This window comes from Parasteatoda tepidariorum, chromosome 1 (genome assembly GCF_982258835.1).
Source record: "Parasteatoda tepidariorum strain Cologne lab strain chromosome 1, Ptep-v5.0, whole genome shotgun sequence".
Classification (NCBI taxonomy): domain Eukaryota; kingdom Metazoa; phylum Arthropoda; class Arachnida; order Araneae; family Theridiidae; genus Parasteatoda; species Parasteatoda tepidariorum.
Genome location: NC_141755.1, coordinates 61,456,168 through 61,476,694, shown reverse-complemented (window position 1 = coordinate 61,476,694; position 20,527 = coordinate 61,456,168). Strand labels below are relative to the sequence as shown.

At 29.4% G+C, this 20,527-nt stretch overlaps 1 protein-coding gene across 1 annotated transcript in view; it reads left to right on the top strand.

The window, feature by feature from the left end:
* LOC147816475 (uncharacterized) overlaps positions 1-18,024 on the top strand; it is a 97,056-nt gene extending 79,032 nt beyond the window's left edge. The window contains exon 5 of the mRNA XM_087156544.1: positions 17,764-18,024. Coding sequence (XP_087012670.1) covers positions 17,764-18,024 — 261 coding nt within the window. The remainder of the gene's footprint in view (positions 1-17,763) is intronic.
* The last annotated feature ends 2,503 nt before the right edge of the window (positions 18,025-20,527 follow it).

Genomic DNA, 20,527 nt, shown 5'->3' with positions numbered 1-20,527 from the left:
GAAAAACAAATGGCAAAGAAAAAAGGGATCTATGTTGTTTTTTTTTAAGATTGTCAAAGAGAAATCGAGCGGAAATACGATGAAAACAAAGAATTTTCTTTTTGCAAAAATATTAAAAAAAATGAGATTTCCTTTCAAATAACTTCGAAAACAAAGAGTTATGCTTTAAATCATTTCTTAGAAAAATAAAGATTGAAGTTGTGTTCGTCTCTTTTTTTTTTTGTTTTTCTCACCACAGTTTAAGACCATTTTTCAAGAAATAAATTTTTTAGTCAGTAGCAAATATTTTTGACAAAATTCTCAATAATAAATGAAAAAAGAAAACTTACAATTTCATTTTTTTCCACGGCTGTAAGAATTCAGAGAGTGGATTTTAGGTACAGATTATTATAAGTTTTAAAAAAATATCTTACATTTTGCGTGCGATTTCTGTCTAGTATCTTCTTAATACTGTATAAATCTGAAACAACGTCGAATTGGAAAAAATGTCTGGAAACAATATCGAATGCCTTGGAAGTTTCAGATATTTTTTGGCATTTAATATTTATTTGCCAATCTTTCGAATAATTTTATTAGTACTTTTTCAAACGATAGAACTGTTCAGTTTGAGATGGAATCATATTTAGAAGATTTATTTCCTTCAGATGTTGAAATAGTTTTTTTCATGTATTAAGGCATATATTTTGAGTTCTCATTCTCCGCTCGCTGCACTCTTCAGTCCCCGAAATTGCTCCCGCAATTCCTTTCAGATTGATTTGCGATTCGAGCTTAATTTACTCTCTAATCGGATACATACATATGTGTTTTATACCAAAAAAAAAGCAACAAGGGACCGAATTATGGTTAAAAAGCACTGTCACCCTAATTATAGCGTCCGTGCAAATCCCTTTTTACCGCTAAGGATTATGCTCTGATTTTTACAGTAATATATATTTAATTGCAATGACTCAATTACTTTACCGTGAACATTACTGTAAATTGTTTTTTTTTCATTACAATAATTCAGTTACTTTACAGTGAACAATACTGTAAAAATTACGGTACATCAGCTTTTTTGTTCTATAATATTTTTAGGAAAAATGTATTTTACTGTAAAATGTATGGACATTCTCTGAGTCAGTGCTTTTTACCTTAATTTGATCCGGTAACTTTTATAGAGTAGTCTAGCTTTGTATGTACCTACATGTTGTGGTCTATCTTTTTATCTGCATGTTTTAGTGCATATTTATATGTATCTCCATGTTATATTCTTGCTTTGTATGTCTCTACGTGTTCAGCTTCCTACTCTTTCAGTCCAGCTTCCTATTTTTTTTAAAAACGAAGTCCCACAAATATGCAGCAAACACCATTTAAAACTTCTGATTTATGCACAATTATATAATTTTTTTTTCTTAGTCGAATGCCTGTTTAGGCAGTGGGGGTGCGATTATTCCTGTTTTTCAGTGGCGCCATCTATGGCCAGGAATTCGACTTCTGCCACGCCATTCACATAACACAACCCGTTTATAGGGCGGGTCGCATTCACACACATTCACACATAAAGGAGAAAGGACATAGAACACACAGAGAGAGAAAGAAACACCCATGCCTTGCCCGGGATTCGAACCCAGGACCTTTTTGATGCAAGGACAGTTCCCTGCCCCCTACACAGGCCGGTTGGCAATTGTATAAATTTCACTCAATTTATATGCATTATGATTTGACTTAGATTCACAATTATAAATTTCTTTCAAACTCGCTACACTGGTCTACCCCTGAAACTACATTTGCTGTTTCTCTTGGGTTGTTTAGAAATTTATGCTCATTTCGCTAGCTAATTGTGTATCTGTGCATTTTATTCTATCTTTATATGGATGGTGCTATATGAAAAATATACCCTTAACTAAGTTCGAAATGTATGCAAAATATATAAGCTCTGTACTCTTCAATTTGTACGCTTTTCATTCCATATATATATATCTATATAAATATATATATATATATAAAAAAAAAAATACAAGAAAACACTAAGAAAGTTAAGAAAAACAATAAGTAACATTTATTGCGCTTAAGCTGCAAGTAAACAGCACTCATTAGATAAGTTCAAAATGAAGAATAAAACAAAGAAAAATTATAGACATATGAAAAAAAGGGGGTGGGAAATAATAAGTAAAAAAACAACAAACAAAATTTTATTTAGTATTAGTATTTAAAAATTATTTAGTATTAGTTTTTTTTTTTGTTAATTTTTATGATTTTCCCATGTGCAAATCCATTTCAGGCCAAAATTCATTGCCAAAATTATTTACTAAATAATTTCTTTGTTAATTTATGTAATTTTTCCATGTGCAAATCCATTTCGGGCAAATCCGTGGCTATAATTATGTACTAAAATTTTTTCTTTGTTAATCTTTCCATGTGCAAATCCATTTCGGGTAAATCCGTGGTTAGAATTATTTACTAAAAATTCCTTTGCTAAATAATTTCCCTTGTTAATCTATACAGTTTTTCCATGTGCAAATCCATTTCGGGCAAATCCGTAGATAAATTGTTTGCTAAAAATTTCTTTATTAATTTATACAATTCCATGTGCAAATCCATTTCGGGCAAATCCGTGGTTAAAATTATCTGCTAAAAATTTTTTTCTTTGTTAATTTTTCCATGTGCAAATCCATTTCGGGCAAATCCGTGTTAAAAATTATCTATTAAAATTTTTTCTTTGATAATTTAAATAATTTTTCTATGTACTAATCCATATCGTGCAAATCCGCGGCTAAAATTATTTGCAAAGCAGGCAATTTATGTTTTTCTTTTCTATTTTATATTTTTTCTTAAATAAACATCTATCTTCTAAAACTATTTATGATCAATTTTTTAAATTATCCAGTATAATATTACCTTGTGCACATCCATTTCGGGCCCATCCTTGGTAACTAACAAATCAAAACTCAGAATAACAAATCACTTCAGCAGTGCAGTAAGAACGACACTTTAGAACCCTTTTGTTACACTCAATTTGCGCTTTTGTTTTCATATTTTATAATCTGGCAATCTTTCTGCGAAAACATTTTTAAATCATTCTTGAAAAATAACTGTCCATGTAAGTTGTTATGATTTTGCTACTCGCTTTATAGTCCCCCCTTTTTAATGTTTTTTATTTTTATTTTATTTTTTATTTTTATTTTATTTTATTATCTGTTTTTACATGTTATATTTACTTTTTATGATCTATTTTTATGTAGTTATTTTATAAAAAAAAATTTTCTGAGTGCTCCTCACACTATTGTATTAATATATTTTGCTTTGGCTTTATTGATACAATATCAGAAAGCACTCTGTTTTGCGGATATAATTGTGTGGGCTGAAGAAAAGATTATATCTTTTTTTTCCGGCTTTTTTAATTATCATTTCACTTTTTTTTTTTTTTTTTTTTTTTTTTTTTTTTTAAATAAAATTTTGTTTGTTGTTTTTTTACTTATTATTTCCCACCCCCTTTTTTTCATATGTCTATAATTTTTCTTTGTTTTATTCTTCATTTTGAACTTATATATATATATATATATATATATATACATTATAATTTGATATACATAAATTTTGCTGATGCTTAAACATTTAAATAAAATATTTTGCATAAAAATTGCCACTAAACAATAGAAATTTATTTTACACTGATAATCATGCAAAACAAATACATTATAAAATGTATTGTTAGGTAATATATTTTTATTTAGTTGTTATTTTAAATGACATTAATTTGAGGGGAAACAATAGAGGATGCATAAGAGACCAAATATTTAATTTTTTTTATCAACTTCATAAAAAAATAGTAACAATATATGAACTCAAAATATAAACAAAAATATAAAGTGTAGTTACAAAATAATAACATTTAAACTAAACACAGAAATAAAAAAGTATGAATATAATGACTCAACTTTTTTATACTTAAAACATTGGGGAATATTTTATTATTCAAGTATTTGAATATTTTTATTCGACTAAATATGATTTGTAAATACTTGAGGATTTTTAAAAACTTGAGTAAAAAAATAAGTTTTATTATTTTTTAATACAAATTGGAGTGTCTATTTTTAAAAAAAAAGACAACAACATAAAAATGAAATTATTGAGATGAACATAATTTTTTACTCTTTTATTCATTAAATTATCGACGCATTTAATTAACTACTATTCCAACATATTAAACCCAACTCCAAATTTTGCCTCAAGTATGCAGTTTTAGAGTTTAGTGAAAGAGGTTAGTTAGAGTTTAGTTAAAGTTTTAGAATACAAATTATTGTTTATTGAAAAGGATATTTTTAAACAACAACAAAAACAAATTCTTGAAAAAAATTGTAAATTACTTTCATCTGCATCTTTTGTATAATTTAACTCGTGTTCAAAATGATTTCGTAAAGAAATTGTCAAAAATAAGATATACACCGAAGAGCCATTACATTATGACCACCCTCCATCTATAACAATGGGCTCACCCAGGTATTCATGGTTTCTCGCCCAGGAACACTGTTTTCATAGGGCACATTAGGACCCATAATCCTCATAGAACAATACCTGACGTCTGTAAGCTACTTGAACATAGTTGCAGACCAGGTTCACCCATTCATGGTAGCAGCTTTTAATGCGGAGGATGGTGTTTACCAACAGTGTAATGCACCATGTCATAAGGGTCGAATCGTCATGGATTGGTTCGAGGACCATTCCAGTGACTTTCAAGTCATGTCTTGGCCCCCAAATTCACCTGACCTTAATCCAATAGAGCATTTGTGGTCCTATATGGAAAACCAAATTCGAGCTGCCATGCTACCTCCTCGCAATGTGAGGGAATTGCAGGACCAGTTGGTGAGCGCGTAGTACCAGATACCTCAGACTACCTATCAGCACCTTGTGGAATCAATGCCATGGCGGATGCTAGCAGTTTTGAGGGCTAAAGGTGGTCCTACATGTTATTAGCAGGGTGGTCATAATGTAATGGCTCTTCGATGTATGTATCACGGTTTTCTGAATCATTCTAAATGAAGAATTTAATTTTTGAGAGTGTGTGAATTCACATTTACTTTATGGAATTTAAATGTTCCCTTGATGGTTCATAAATGCAAATATGAAAAAAATTTGAACTATGTGAAAAAGACAGACATAAAATTAAATATGTTTTAACTTTATTTATCCTCTGCAAAGGCACTTCTTCTACGGGTGCTCTCCGGTAACCCGGGCACAAATAAATTTAAATATTTTCTTGAGCATGAAATTGCTGTCATCGTCCAAAAAAATTGTTTATAAGCATATTAAGCAGAAATAGTTGAATTCTTTTACGCCAAAGTTTCCAAAAACGTTTGAGCCAGTAAATAAATTATAAGAATGTGGTTTCGAATCGAAAATATGAAAGGAAAAAAAGAGGCCCAAGTAACCCTCTTAGTTTAGAAAACAAAGCTAATAATCTTCATTCGATAACTTTTAAGTTAATTAAAATAATTTGAATGGCATTATTTTATCTTTGGATTTCTTAAGAATGAACGTAATTGAAATTTTTATAAAATAATCGACATACATTATTTTTGCAAATATTGTAGAAAAAAATCTTAATAATTTTGAAATAATAAGCTGTTAATTTAGAATAAATAAAAAAAAATCTGGAAAAATATGTAAAGTATCCATATACTGTAAAAACTGTGATGCAATATCTCTTAGAATATAGTTATGAACAAGCCAAAATCGACACTAAATCGAGCTTTCGAAAAAGATTTGCGTTTAAGGACTTAAAATGGAATGAGGTTACACAAAATACTCGTTCATCCACACCATGCGAAAATTATTCTCACTTTTAAAAAAAACCAATGTTGGCCTCGCTTTGCATGTGGCTAGTACTTCGTTTTCGATCCAGAGTGAGCTAGAGAAAATGTGTTGTTTATGCTGCTATGCATCAACAGAAAATAAATTTCACCGCTATAGGTTCACCGTCTGTTTTTAGATGCGTGATAGTAAATTTTTAAGTCTGTGAGAGCTGTATTAAATTATTTTATAATGCTTACTTTCTATCCACTTCCATTCTGTTAAGCCTAAATCAAATTCGTCTTGGTATTCTCTCCGTGCTACGCATACGCTTGATTTACAAATTAGTTATATTTTAAGAATAAGTTTATACATGCATTTTTAAAATAAATGGTTCTTATTTTGTATTGAATCGTAAAAACAACTTTACTGATAAATTTAGTTTAATACGAGGAGCATCCAGAAAGTAAGTTTCCCTAATTTATAAAAAAAAACGAACTTGCACTTTCAAGAACATATTTATTGGCATTAGGTACAACAATGTTTCAGCTATTTTTCAACATAGCCACCACCGGAATTGAGACACTTGTCGTATCGTGGAATAAACTTTTGTATCCCTCTGTCGTTGAACTCTGCCGCCTGTGAATGGAACCAACGTGTAACAGACGTCTTCAGTTCTTCGTCGTTGCCAAAACGCTCACCGGAGGATAGGAATTTCTTGAGGAGCAAGAAAACGTGAAAATCTCTGGGAGCAATAACAGGGGTGTAGGGTGGATGATCAAACAATTCCCAGCCAAATTCCGTCAGAACAGCTGCTATACGTCATACCGTATGTGAACAAGCATTGTCATGGAGGAGAGCAACACCTGCTGTAAACATTCCATGACTCTTGTTTTGAAGTCACAATTTCAGCAGTGTTTCACAGTAACGGTAGACGTCTGTCACACGTTGGTTCCATTCACAGGCGACGGAGTTCTATGGCAGAGGGATACAACAGTTGATCCCACGATACGACAAGTGTCTCAATTCTGGTGGTGGCTATGTTGAAAAATAACTTAAACATTGGTGTACTTGTTGCCAATAAATATGATTCTGAAAGTGTGAGTTATTTTATTTTTTATAAACTAGGGAAACTTACTTTTTGGATGCGCCTCGTATCTTACTCTAATTATAAGTTTTAGTGTAATTAAATAACAAAAATAATTGCGTCAACTTTACATCAAATAGAGTACAAGAACATCCTTGGTTCTTGGTGTAGTGAAGCCCCAAAATCCAAGATTTATATATAGCGTTACGCTTCACCACTTTGGTGTAAAGTAATTTCCACCATTTTTAGCGTTGAAGTTTTTTCATCGTACATTTCATGCTTTAATTATTCGGATGTAAATCTTGATATTAATTCAAATTTTCATACTTAATTTCATTAACAGTGTCATGTTAACGACGAAACTTTTACTTAAAAATAGCTAGTTTTTACCATAGATAAAGCACTAGCTATTTAATTTAATTGAGTTAATGAAGGAGTTGTTTAACAGAGAAGGAAAAAAAAAACTTTGAAGCAATTTTCTCTATGCGTTTGTGATTTAACTCCAGTGCTATTCTCAATTCTTTGTGCAAAAATATAAAAAAAACTTGCTAAATCAGTTAAGCTTTCGGAGGAGGGAAATCTAAGCAAAAATAACTAAAAATTAATCTTTTTAATCAACTCAAATAAAACATTTTTTTAATCTTTTTAAAACGTACCAAAGGAGTGATTATAAAGCTAAAAGTCGTTTTCGCAGTCTTTTAGCACTAATTACCACATTTTCTTGCTTTTGTTTTATGAAAAAGAGCGTTTATTTTAATTTAAGTATTACTTTAATTTAAAATAAACAACGGTATAAAATATTTTCCGTTTTCATTTGCACTTTTAACAAATGTTTTTCCTTAGTATAAGGTATTTGAAATTGCTAATGGATTTTTAAGAAAGCTTCTACAGTGTTTATAAAGATTAACACTGAATGTTGGTAATTTACACTGAAATATTAAATGTGTTTCAATGTATTTTTTATAAATATTATGCTTAGTAAAATTTTTAAAACTTACAAAAATTTAAATAGTATTCAGGTCACTGACGGATAAAAAAAGTGAATTTAAATGTGGTGAAGAAACAAAAGTAAAAAGAAAAAGAAGATGAATGTTTCGAACTGCGGCAATAGCTGTAGATTACATCAAATGAATACAGCGAAACGACAAATTCGTAAAAAAAAGCCGTAGTGGCTCACGGGATAGAGTATTCACTTTCATTGAGGGGAACCTGGTTCAAATCCCAGCGATGATGGTCGATACGAATTCTGCATCCAGTTCACACCGACCACAGTGTTGACGTAAAATATCATCAGTGGAAGAAGGATCATATATTAGAATTCCCTTGTCGTCGGGCTAACCATGGGAGGTTTTCGTGGTTTTCCTCTCAATATAACGCAAATGTAAGTTGCATCTATCAAAAAATCATCCATGAAGGTAGAATTTCTTCCAATAATTTATCCACGAGTTCCTTTGTCTTCTGAATTGGGTTCACAATTGAGAGGCTACATAGTTGAACATTAGCAATCGTAAACCGAAAATCGAGTCAGCCGTTCAGCGACAGTTACAAAATAGAAAGAGTAGTGGTGGCTCAGGAGATAGAGAGCGCGCATCCGAATGAGGTGTCGCAGTTTTTAATCTCTGTTGCGGCTGGTCGATATGAGTTCTGTACCCAGCTCGCACCGACCACAGTGCTGACGTAAAATATCCCAATAATATACGGATCAAGGGTTATAGTTCCCTTGCTGGCGGGATGAACGTGAAAGATTTTCGTGAAATAACTTTTTCCTAAATAAATCTGTTTTTTTTCTTCAAAAGTGTCACTCTACCGTTAATTTACTCAGTTCCTCAATTATCTGCTTATGATCAATGGTATTCAATGTCTATAGTTTTCACGTAAACCTCGAATTTCCTTAGCAATCCTGGAAATAGCTGCACTAATGTAAGAAAATTTGAGTATGGAGAATATTTCTTCAAAATGTTTTCGTACTTGAAAGCATTTTGAGTTTGTCTCTCAACTGGTGCGTTTTCCAGTTATGACGTCATCGAAAGAAGCTACTAATTTTATATCTATTCTAGATAGATTTGCATAAAACTTTAGTTAATATACTATAATTACTATTTTTAAGTTCAATAAAAAATTGTAGGTGTAAAAAATATCCAAGATTCTGGACGCCGTGGTGCCTAAGGAGTCTCAGATGGTGCCCAACATTTTAGTATTTTTCAAACTGTTTCTTAGACTCAATTAATTACGTTACAAATTAACAAATAAACCGAAAAAAAATGTTTTTTTTCTCTCAAAATTTCTCTGAAGAAAATGAATAAGCAAACTATTATATAATGAATAAAAATGCTTCTTTTCAAGTATCGTTTTCCTTTACTATTATAATTGCAAAATATTGTACCTGTCTAACAGAAAAATTAATTAAAAAATATATTTGTGCAATTGGATTTTTTTAGCTTCAACTAGTTTTTTTGAGTTAATAAAAAGGAATTGACCTTGCTATAAAATATAAAATTTAATTGACAAAAAGGCATCAATTTTTGCAGTTCCGTTGAAACATTTTAATATAAATGCAAATACATATGGTTGATCAGCTTTGGAATTTAAGAAGTTCCCGAAGTTCACATTCAAAAGGTATTTTTTTGCTGCATTTAGAAAAAAATCTTTTATGCACTTTAATGGAGTTTTCGGGGAATTGCAGTTTCTCTCAAAGGAATTTGTTAAAAGTTTTGACTTTTTGGGGGAAATAGTTGCTGAAGAATCGTGCTACCCCCTGAATGATAGCTTAAAGCCACTAAGAAGGGCAACGAATGAAAATAAATAAATAAAAAAATTGAATTATTTTCGCTTTATTAATTACTTAGGTATGTGACTTTCAGTTTTGACTATCATGCATATGATTTTCTGTTTCGACTATCACGAGTTAGCTTTGACAATAGCGTCACGCCTAATGATAATGAATATAGTTAATCTTCATTATAAAGGAATGAACTATTAAAAGCGTGTTTTGCTCAGAATAATAGCTTCAAACCACTGGAAAGGGCAACAAATGAAAATAAAATAAAAAAATAAAAAAAATTAATTATTATTGCTTTATTAATTACTTAGGTATGTGACTTTCAGTTTTGACTATCATGCATATGTTTTTCTGTTTTGACTATCACGAGTAAGCGTCATGTCAAATGATACTGAATATAGTTAATCTTCATTATGATGGAATGAACTATTAAAAGAGTGTTTTGTTCAGAATAATAGCTTCAGCTTTGTTTCAGTTTCAGTTTGATTTAAGTATAATTTATTACTGATTTCTTTTTCAACTCGTTAGAAGAACGGGAATTCAGTTAGTATATTTAAAGCAAAGATAAAAAGACTGCTGATTATGAAGAAAGGCTTGTATTAAGCAAAGAATTTAAAAACCATTTACGAAAAAAATAGCATCAAACCCATTCAAACATATTATTTTAGTTACATTTAAAAAAATGTTTCATTGTTGAGTTTTGTAGAAATTTTAGTTGATTCTGAATATTTTTGTAACAATATTTTTTACACTTTAATAATTTTTAAGATGATGAATTGTAAAATAAGAAAACGTTAATTAGAGATGTAAAATAATGTATAAACGAAGTAACAGTGAACGGAAATTCAACTTAAAATAATATAAACTGAATTATGTTTTTCTTTGAAATGAAAACTGAAACGAACTGAGAAAATAACGTAGAAAATGTTTAGTAAGGTAATGTATTTTTTGATTGATGGATTTTGTTATTTTAGAATGATTTAAAAAGATAGTTTAAAATGTTAATGTGATTTTTTGCAAATGCATATTCCTTTTATATTTTATTCAATATACTGTTATGTCATTTCATTTTCATTGGTAAGTTATTTTAAATAATTTCATAAGGCTACGATATATTTTATAAATGATAAATTATTGATTGAATCTAAACATATTCAATGATCATTACTGGTTAAGAAAGTTAATTCTCGGAACAACTTCAACTCTTCTACGGAATCTTGTTCAACGCTAAAAATTAACAGAATTTTAAATGAAGAGATAATATAGAGGTTAAAAAAATAAATTTAAAAAAATTTGAATGAAATGTCAGTGCATAAAAATATATGGATAAAGAAATTTTTTTTCTTTGATGATTTTTAAAATGAGAAGAGATATTCAATTTTTTGCACGCTTTAAACCATAAATTGTTCAATTTATTTCATAAAAGAATGCATGATTTTTTGGCACGGAAATATCGGAAAATGTATAGAAATTTATACTCTGAGAATGATTTATTGGGCTTTTTACTATTCATGGCACTCTTCTTTATCTTTATTCGAGGAAGTCAATTTAATCTCGAGTTGTTTCAATATATCTTATATCAAAGCTTCTTTACAAATTCAGTCCAAAGAAAGCAACGAATTGCCAAAAGGTATCATTTTTCCAAGCTGTTGTAGAAATATTCAAAAAAATGTAAAATAAATATTTTTTGCTGATGCTTCTTAAGATATGGAATGTCATCTTTTTCAAATTTATTTTGAATTCATGGTTTTTGGTTGCGTGAAAAAAATTGAAAATTGTAAGTTTTCAGAACATATTTTTTAACTGTTTCTTTTATTTTTATTTTTACCGAAAAGTAAAGTGTCAGGTTTAATATTTCTCATAAGAAATCTATTTAGAAAAGTAATCTTTGTGAACTTTCACAATTGTATCATAAGATTTAGACAGATTAACATTTTCATAATTCCATTTAACGAAGGAAAACAAAGAAATACCGAAAGAAAGAAGAAAATAAAGAATTTTTTATTTTTATTTTGAGAGATAAATTTCGAAAAAGAATACATCATATTCTTTCGATTATACACCCACATAGATAGAACAACCATATAAATTCTAGAGCCTAAATTTTTCAGTTCCTTACAAGTGGGAGAGAAATATTAGGGGGACCGGAAAGTAATGTCGTTTTGGCGAATTAATTATTCATTAGTCTTAAAAACAAATTTATTTTCTTCGATCCTTTCTTATTCCTTTTTCAATCCGGCATTGAAAGGTTGCTGCTAACGAGGGTGAATACATTATTGATTAAAAATAAAGTCTTAAGCAAATAAAATATCAAATGCACCAAAAGGCATTGCTTTCCAGTCCCCCTAACATCTAACGCATGAAATTGCATAATTAATGTGGCTCCATATTGAGGATTTTATTTATTTATTTTAGTAATTGAAAAATCCTAGCAAAATTTAATTCTAAATATTTTATCCGAAACATGTCCAGGCATGCTAAGGAGGCGAATTAAAACAAAATGCATTCTGCATGGAGATAGCAAAAGGGAGTTATTTGCCCCTTTTTCATAAATCGTTTTTATAAAGCACATGCTTATAAGTAGGTTAGCAGGATTGCTTGCTAAATAGTTGCCATGCGTCGATGTATCGATGTCTAATTCAAGTAAAATATATATCGATTAACATCATCTGTTCTGAATTATTTAATACTATATAACTATATAGATTGCAACAACTGTACGAAACAATTGTTTAATTTGATGAGGACAATAAGTTAAGCAATATAATTATAATTTTTCCTGTGTTAAAGGATCATTTTTTTCGAGAACATTTTGATGCAGATAGCAGTGTTTCATTATACATTAGTATATTTTTCAATGGATATTTTTAATTTTAATTAAAAAATTATGAAATGCTACGGAATTTTTTCAACTAATTATTCACTTTCACATATTATTTCCAATTGATTTGATTGTTATTTACTTTTTTTTAATTCTGTTATTCTTTCCCCAAGATTTTTAACTTTATTGGTTATTTGCTTAATATGAATTGTACTTACATTGGTGTTACCTATGCTACATAGAGTCATTAAAATAAGTGATTTTTCAATGCGTAATTTTGCAAGTTGTTTAAGCAAATTAATTATTATTTAAACAAATTTAATAAAGCAACAATACGTGAAAAAAATTGTTCGAAGGAAATTCAATACTCTTATTTTTCTCGAAGGAATAATATTTTTTTTTTCAAAGAGAAAAAGAAAAATATTACTGGGATCCATACCAACAACGATTACGAAGAGAAAAAAAGAAAAGAAAGACACGCTAACCAATTGGCCACGTAGACACCGTTTAAATTGAAAACTCTTGTTCTAAACTAACTCTTACAAATAGTAATGCATTACGGATTAGATTTCTAATAGAGGTGATACGTTTCACCCTACTTAATATAAAAATATCTATGTTTTGGGGAGGAATCTAAAACTTATTTTTTACGTATATATATATATATATATATATATATATATATATATATATATATATATATATATATATATATATATATATATATATATATATATATATATATATATATATATATATATATATATATATATATATATATATATATATATATATATATATATATATATATATATATATATATATATATATATATATATATATATATATATATATATATATATATATATATATATATATATATTGAGATCAATTAACGTTCTGTTCTTATTTCAAGTTTGAACATTTCTGAATAATGTTTTGAACACTGTAAGCATATATGATTATGCGATAAGTGAATGCCGAAAAATAATTTGATTTACAGTTTTAATTAATGATATATTGCCATCCCAATTTGTTAAAATTATGTCAACATTTAGTTTTTTGACAGTTTCTTGCACATATTTGAACGAATTAATTTCCTCAACTTTTTTTTAATCTAAATTATATTTGACTATTTGACAGAGTACAAACTGCAGCCTACATATTTTTCAAGTGGGTTTCTATTATTATTCCCTTATAAAACTCTTATATTTAGTCTGCAAATGTTTTTTTTTCTTCATTGCAATCTATATTAGTTTTCTATGTTTAAAATATTGTTTTCAAATTGACAATTATCTATTTTGACCGTGTTTAATGAGATTAGAATCAAGATAGTAGTATTCGAAGTTGCTACTTCTTAAGCATGATCAGTATCACTCGTTTTCAACATTAGCATAGTTGATAAATACGGATATAAGATAAGTCTAGCGGCTATGGTAACTTCAATTATCTGGTTTTCTGAATGTGGGTCACTCTTTACAAAAGATTCAGCAATTATGTGATTTTTAAAACAAGGCGAGTATCACATGAATCAGGATAAGCTGCAGTCTTCGGAGTAGAAAGGATTTTAGCATTACTAAATTTAAATTAATCCTAACAATGTGTAAGAGTCTCGGAATTATTGGAATTTTTTGTTGTTGTTTTTAATGGTACTTAGATAAGCCAAGCTCACCAGTCATTGACTTTTTATGAATTACGGAAGGAAAGTGTACCTCTCATTTAAAAAGAGAACACCACAAGGATGTACGTGCAACTTAGCTCAGAATTCACAGGATAAAAGGTAGTATCATGCATTCGTGAGTTTATCTCCTCAATTTAGGTATAGATTTGAAAGGGAAGGAAATTTCTACAGACGCCTGTACTGATGACGCTGTTCAGTGTCCGACCTCAGGACTTTTGATTCAACAGATTTTACTAGAACGTGTAACACATGTAGTCAGTGGGTCTTAGCTGAGATGAGGATCGAATCCCGGCCCCTCCGGACGGCATTCCGATTATTTAGCCACTAGGATACCACGACTGTCGAAATCTTGTACACAGACTTATATGTCGGGTCAGTTTAATCTTACTTTTAAAGTTTGCCTGGTTTGCTTAATATAACCAGGGTGCATTAGCAAGATATATAAAAATTATAAGTCAAGGGAGAAGAATGGTTTATGCGCATGAAGGCTGACTTTGTAAACAAATAAATTTCAAGGCTGGCACATATCATTTTAACTCAACGCGGCCCCACCTTCACTGTGTAATAACTCTCAGGGAAAACCGTTTTTAATTATTTTTGAAAAAAAAAATATGTACAGAAAATGTTCTTCTTCCCTGATCTTTAAATGATTTATCGAGTTTCGATTTTAAAAGATTTGAATTCAATTTTGTTAAAATACTTGAAAATTACTTGAAAACTATAACGGGGAAAGGTATTATTATTTTTTCCAATATATTATATTTGTTATAAAATTTTTTAATGTCATGTTTCACATTCTAAAATTTTTGCTTCTTTCCATTTTTTGTCCATGCTTAGAGAAAAGTAAGGTTTTTTAGAACAAAAGTTTTTACTGGAATAAATATGTGCTTTATTTCATTCGCATTTTGTAATATCAAAATAATACTACCCAACTTGCTAATTAAATTCCTTCTAATTTTCTTAATTGTAAGAATTTAAATCGTTAAATATTAAATTTTAAAGTATATCTAATAAGTAAAATAATATTATAATGGCAGCATAACAAAATGAAATAGTATTTATTTCGAATTATTGTGGCATTTCTTTCACATTCAAATTTGTATTCAGAAACTGTTTTAGCTGTTAGGAAATATAATCAAACGGAAGATGGAATAACCAAAAAATATTAAAATATTTTCTAAACATATGTTACTTTTCACGTCGAAGTCTAATTGTGTAAAATAATTCAATTTCAATACAAGTCAAATGTTAGGTCAAAAAAAAAATAGAAAAGACTTATTGTTTGAGTAGAGAAAAATGATGGAAAAGAATTTTTTGTAAAATATTTTAAATGGATGGTAATAAACTTTTAGGAAAAAGAGGTTTTTTAGAACCATCATATTCATTGTTTGCCGCTGTCATTGGTCAACAAGCTTAGCGAGACAGAATCTCACGGAAGGCGCGAATTGTTCTGGGGAACGATTAATTGCTTTCCTTGGAATAGGGATAAATTGAGTTTTTTTCCCTACACGAAAACGTGAGTTCTTACTTATTTACTTTTGATCTTTTAACGTATTATTGATAAATAAAAGTAATTTCTATTTATTATGGTTCTCGTTCATTTATATTTTCCTTCATAATAGCAATAAATTAAACATTAATTATTAAATGACTCTTGTTTATATTAAAACCAAATTAATTACGAAAACGAAATTAATATTTTTTTTATATTTGTATTTTCTTCTGATCATGGCTAGTTTTGTATTGTGTTTTATATAGATGAAATAAATATTCCTTATAAGAATGTTGTTCTACGTTTAGTTTTTAATCAAAATATTTTAAATAAAACTTTCTTTTCTCATTTTGCGAAATTTTTCTATTCTTTAAATCAATATTTTTCCTTTATCGTAAGTTAAAATTTAAATAGTTCAAAGCTTAGTATTTAAAAAATAAAGTAATCATAGAAATTGATGTACGAATAATCAAAGCTGTTTTTGCTCAAAAAAATCCTTTAAATTTTTTTTTTTACAAAATCACTTTTTTTGGCAGATTTCTTAATTTGCCATAGTTTTTTATTTTGAATTATATTTTGGTTACATTATTTAAACATTATATAAACAACCCGATTCAAATATTTATTTTCTCGCAAGGATTTTGAAAGAGAATAAGAAAGACACGTCACATAATCAAAATCATGTTGATTCAAAAATTGTTTTCACCACAAACTGACAAGAACATATGTCTTAGAGAGGAAAACATCGATAAATACGAAAATCTATTTTTCAGGTTAAGAAAAAATTTCTTGTCTTAGAATCCCATTTTTAAATCGAAAGAAAATGAAAAAAAAAAGACAGAAACCTCATGAACTTTGTTGGAATATGTACACATTACATGAGAGGCATTACATTTTTATCTATTTGTTGCGTCTCAGGTGTCAAATTTCCTGTCCCTGTTTAAATTAAAATCGTGAAATAAGCTTTTTTTTCTACTCCACCTTTGTATACAAAGATTCCCCACCGCAGGGTATTTCAGATACGCAGCCACCAACATTTTCGTTTTCAATAAGCTTTCTAGACCGAACATTGACATTTTGAGAGTAAGAACAAAATAAAGAGAGTTAGAAAAATAACATTAACAAGGTTAAGTATCTGAGAATAAAGAGCAGAATTTTCAGGAGTAGGATAAAATGAATTCAATCAAAGTTTGCACCAATGAAAACAAAATCATGTGTTTAGCTAAAAATATATTTAATTCTTTAAGAACATGCATGATTAAAAATAAATAGTATTGAGAGTTAGGTATGTTACCATTAAGAAAACCAGGTGATCACCTAGTTCGAAGCTCTCTATGAATCTTACAAGAGGGTGACAGTTTTGTTACTTTTGTTACCATTTTGAAACCAGGTTTAAATTATTCTACGAATCTATTTAAATGGTGGGAATAAATTGCTATTCCTATTGTCACTAATGTACTATTGTTACTATTCTGAAACCATGTAGTTACCAGGTTCGAAGCCCTCTACGAATCTAAAAAAAATGTTGAGAAGAAACAGTATTGCTACTTTTGTTATTATTCTGAATCTAAGTGATTTCCAATTTTGATGCATACTATGAATCAAATAAATAGTAGGAATAAATAGTTGCTACTGTTATGAATATTCTGAAACCAGGTTTCAAGCACATTAGGAATATATTTAAATGATGGGAATAAACATTATTGCTGTCATAGTTACTGAAACCAGGTAATTACCAGGTTCGAAGCACTCTATGAATCTAACTTGATTTTAAAAAACAGTGTTGCTATACACCAGGCAGAAAATTCTTCATGCCTAGAGCATAGCATGAGAACCTTAAGACAAATTTTAAAATACATATACCTTAGAAGATTAAATGCTAAAATAGAATAATATTTTGCACTTTAAGTATTTTTAGAGGTTTGCGAAACATTAATATGAATAGTTTTAGAACCGATAAGAAAAGTGGCCTTTCAGTCATTTAAAAATATTTATACAAAATAAATAATCTTCTTTTAGATCATTGGAATACAAATAATATAAGTATAAACGAACTTTATATGTCAAGTTATTATTGTGTCATTTACTTGGATATGATAGATAGTTTTTCTGAAAAATCCCCTTTAAATTGAAGATAAATATGTACAAGAATCGTGATTGCACCGTAGTTAAGGCGCTGAATCACCATGCGGAGAACTGGGGTTTGAAGTTCAGTAACAGCTTGACGCCTACCATGCTTCAGATCGATAGATATCAGCTTGCCTGGGAAATAAATGCGGCCCATACGCAATGCTTGCCACATTGCCACAATCAGGACATTGGTTACGAAATTGTGGAATATTTTACCTCAATGTCCCACAATGGGACACCTGGTCCATTACGGGAAGTTGCTTGAATGCTTTTTATATTTGTCCAAGTGTGTTCTAAGACTAAATCCTTTCTAACTTAAAAAGTTGTGAAGGAGTTATAGAGGTTTTTATGTTTGCTAATCATTGGAAAATTGCTTTTTGAATAATTTATTTCAGATAATTGTTTTCTGAAACTCATTACGTTTTAAGATTCGTAAACAAATTTTCAAAATGAGTAGAAATTTTTTAATTAAACGTATTCTCCATATTTAAGTTTTGATTTTATAATTAAACGCATGAATTTGAAAAGAAAAAAAAAGATTTAAAGTAAAATTTCTTTTTTTCCCAATAGAGTTATTATAGTATTGTACTGAAGATAATAATTCTGAAGTCTCCAAGAAATTTGAATAAATTTTATTGCATCACTTATTCTTAGAGTGGAGTTCATGTAAAAAACCAAACATAATTTTATTTAACTAATTTTTCGGTGAGCAATATTTGAACTTTTCTGTAAACAGCGTTTTTGAAAACTCATCCAACCATAAAAAATAACGATTATTATTCAAATTTAATTTGTTGAAAGCATATGAACAATTTTTTGACTCAGGAAACAACAATTTCAAGACAACAAAAGACGTAAAAATTTTAACACGCCAAATTACGTAATTCATTCAGGTTATAATGCAATTTACAACATTATTATGCAAATGCTAGAATTGCACAAAAGAATCAGAATCAATGAAGTATGTCGTCTGAGGTTACTTTTATTTCTGTTCATTTTATTTTAATCAATAAATATGACTATATGTGTGCAATTGGTTTTATTATTTTATTACAATGGTCCTTTTTTCATCTTTATAAAAATGAACAAACGCACTTAAGGAGAAAAAAATCTATTGTTTAAAAAGGAATACAGATTTTAGGTTGTTATTTTGATGAATGTTTTTTTTCCTCTCTTTTTTCTGATTTAATTAGATAGAATGATATCTTTCACGAAATTTCATCGTTAACATTTAAAGGCGGGTCAAGCACTAAGGAGACAAGCGGTAAGCAAGAGACATACAAGAGTCAGATTTCTATACATTATTATTATCATCTCTGTGCATCCTACACTGTTAGAAATTTCTCAGAAAAAATGGTTAAACAATAATTTATTGAATGGTTATTTTATCATATTTATTCAAAACAGTAAAATAACCATAAATAAAATGGTAATCAAACTGTTAAGTTTGAAAAAAAAAACTGTTTATTAACTGCTTTAACCTAATACGGTTAAACATCTGGAATTTTATCGCACCAATTAGAACGACCTTATGAAGCTGCTTAGTTCTTTACAAATGCGTACATATCATAGCTGAGTGTGCTTATCTGTCCGTCTCATGACCGGCAGAACTGGAGTTCGAGTCCTACAGTTGACACCAGAATATTTCCTCCATTCCCTTCAACACATGAAGAATTTCCAGTGTCCGGCACTGTCCATTATCTCACGAAGAGCCGAGTTTCTATGTATAGTTAATTAATAAAAAATTTTAAGTTTTTGAAAAATGCTAGTTGTAAACGATTAAAAAGTCGTATAGTTTTGTATTCATGGTTTGATAACCGTACTTTTTGAAAATGGTTTCAAAACCATAAAGGAAAAAAATGTTCGTTACCGTAAACTTTACGGTTAATTGGATGGACAGACAGCTGCCAGTTATTTTACCGTAATTTTAGAATGAAAATTTTAACAGTGTAATTCAAAAATACAGGAATTAGCCTCTTGTATGTCTCATTCTTACCACTTGCCTCCTCAGTGCGTGGCCTGCCTAAAGTCAAAGAAAGGGAAGGCTAGCACAGTTTTTAATTATCTTTAATAAATCTGACCTTATTTTATTCCTTCTTTAACTTGTACGTTTCAAAAATTTGATGGATGGGCTAGCCTGGTTGGTGGGGCGTTGGGTTCATGCCCAAGAGTTCGTGAGTTCGATCCAAGTCTGCCGAAATTTCCCCGTCTAGTTAATGGTGGCTGGTGCATGTTAAATCTGTCGGGTCACAAAATTCTTTATGCTCCCCTAATAAAGTATACCTCTGGATATGAGAATTGGAGATAGATCTTTTACTGGTTCAGGTCAAAATGATAATCTGTGGATGAATGAATTTTTCCGCCCTATAAATGGGCAGTGACGTGTGCGTGACTGAAGCTGTATTCTTGGCCGTAGATGCCGCCACTGAAAACGAAACGCAATCTTTGCTTAAAACTCACTTGGTATCACCATGAGCAGGCTTGCTGGTATTTGGCTAGTAGCATTACAAGCAACGACAACAACAAAAATCTTACTAAAACATAAGCAATAGGTAATAAATTCAATATTCTTTACTTATTTTATTTTCTGAAACTTTCGTTGTGGGGATAATAATTTTACGAGCTAATATGCAACTTTCGGGGATATAAATCGCTAAGACATGTTAATTTTGATTTCGCCATACTTATGAAGCTTCTGAACAACAAATACATTGAAATTTTTTTGCTTTAAAAATTACTTCCACCAATGCTTTTTGGATTTTTAACTT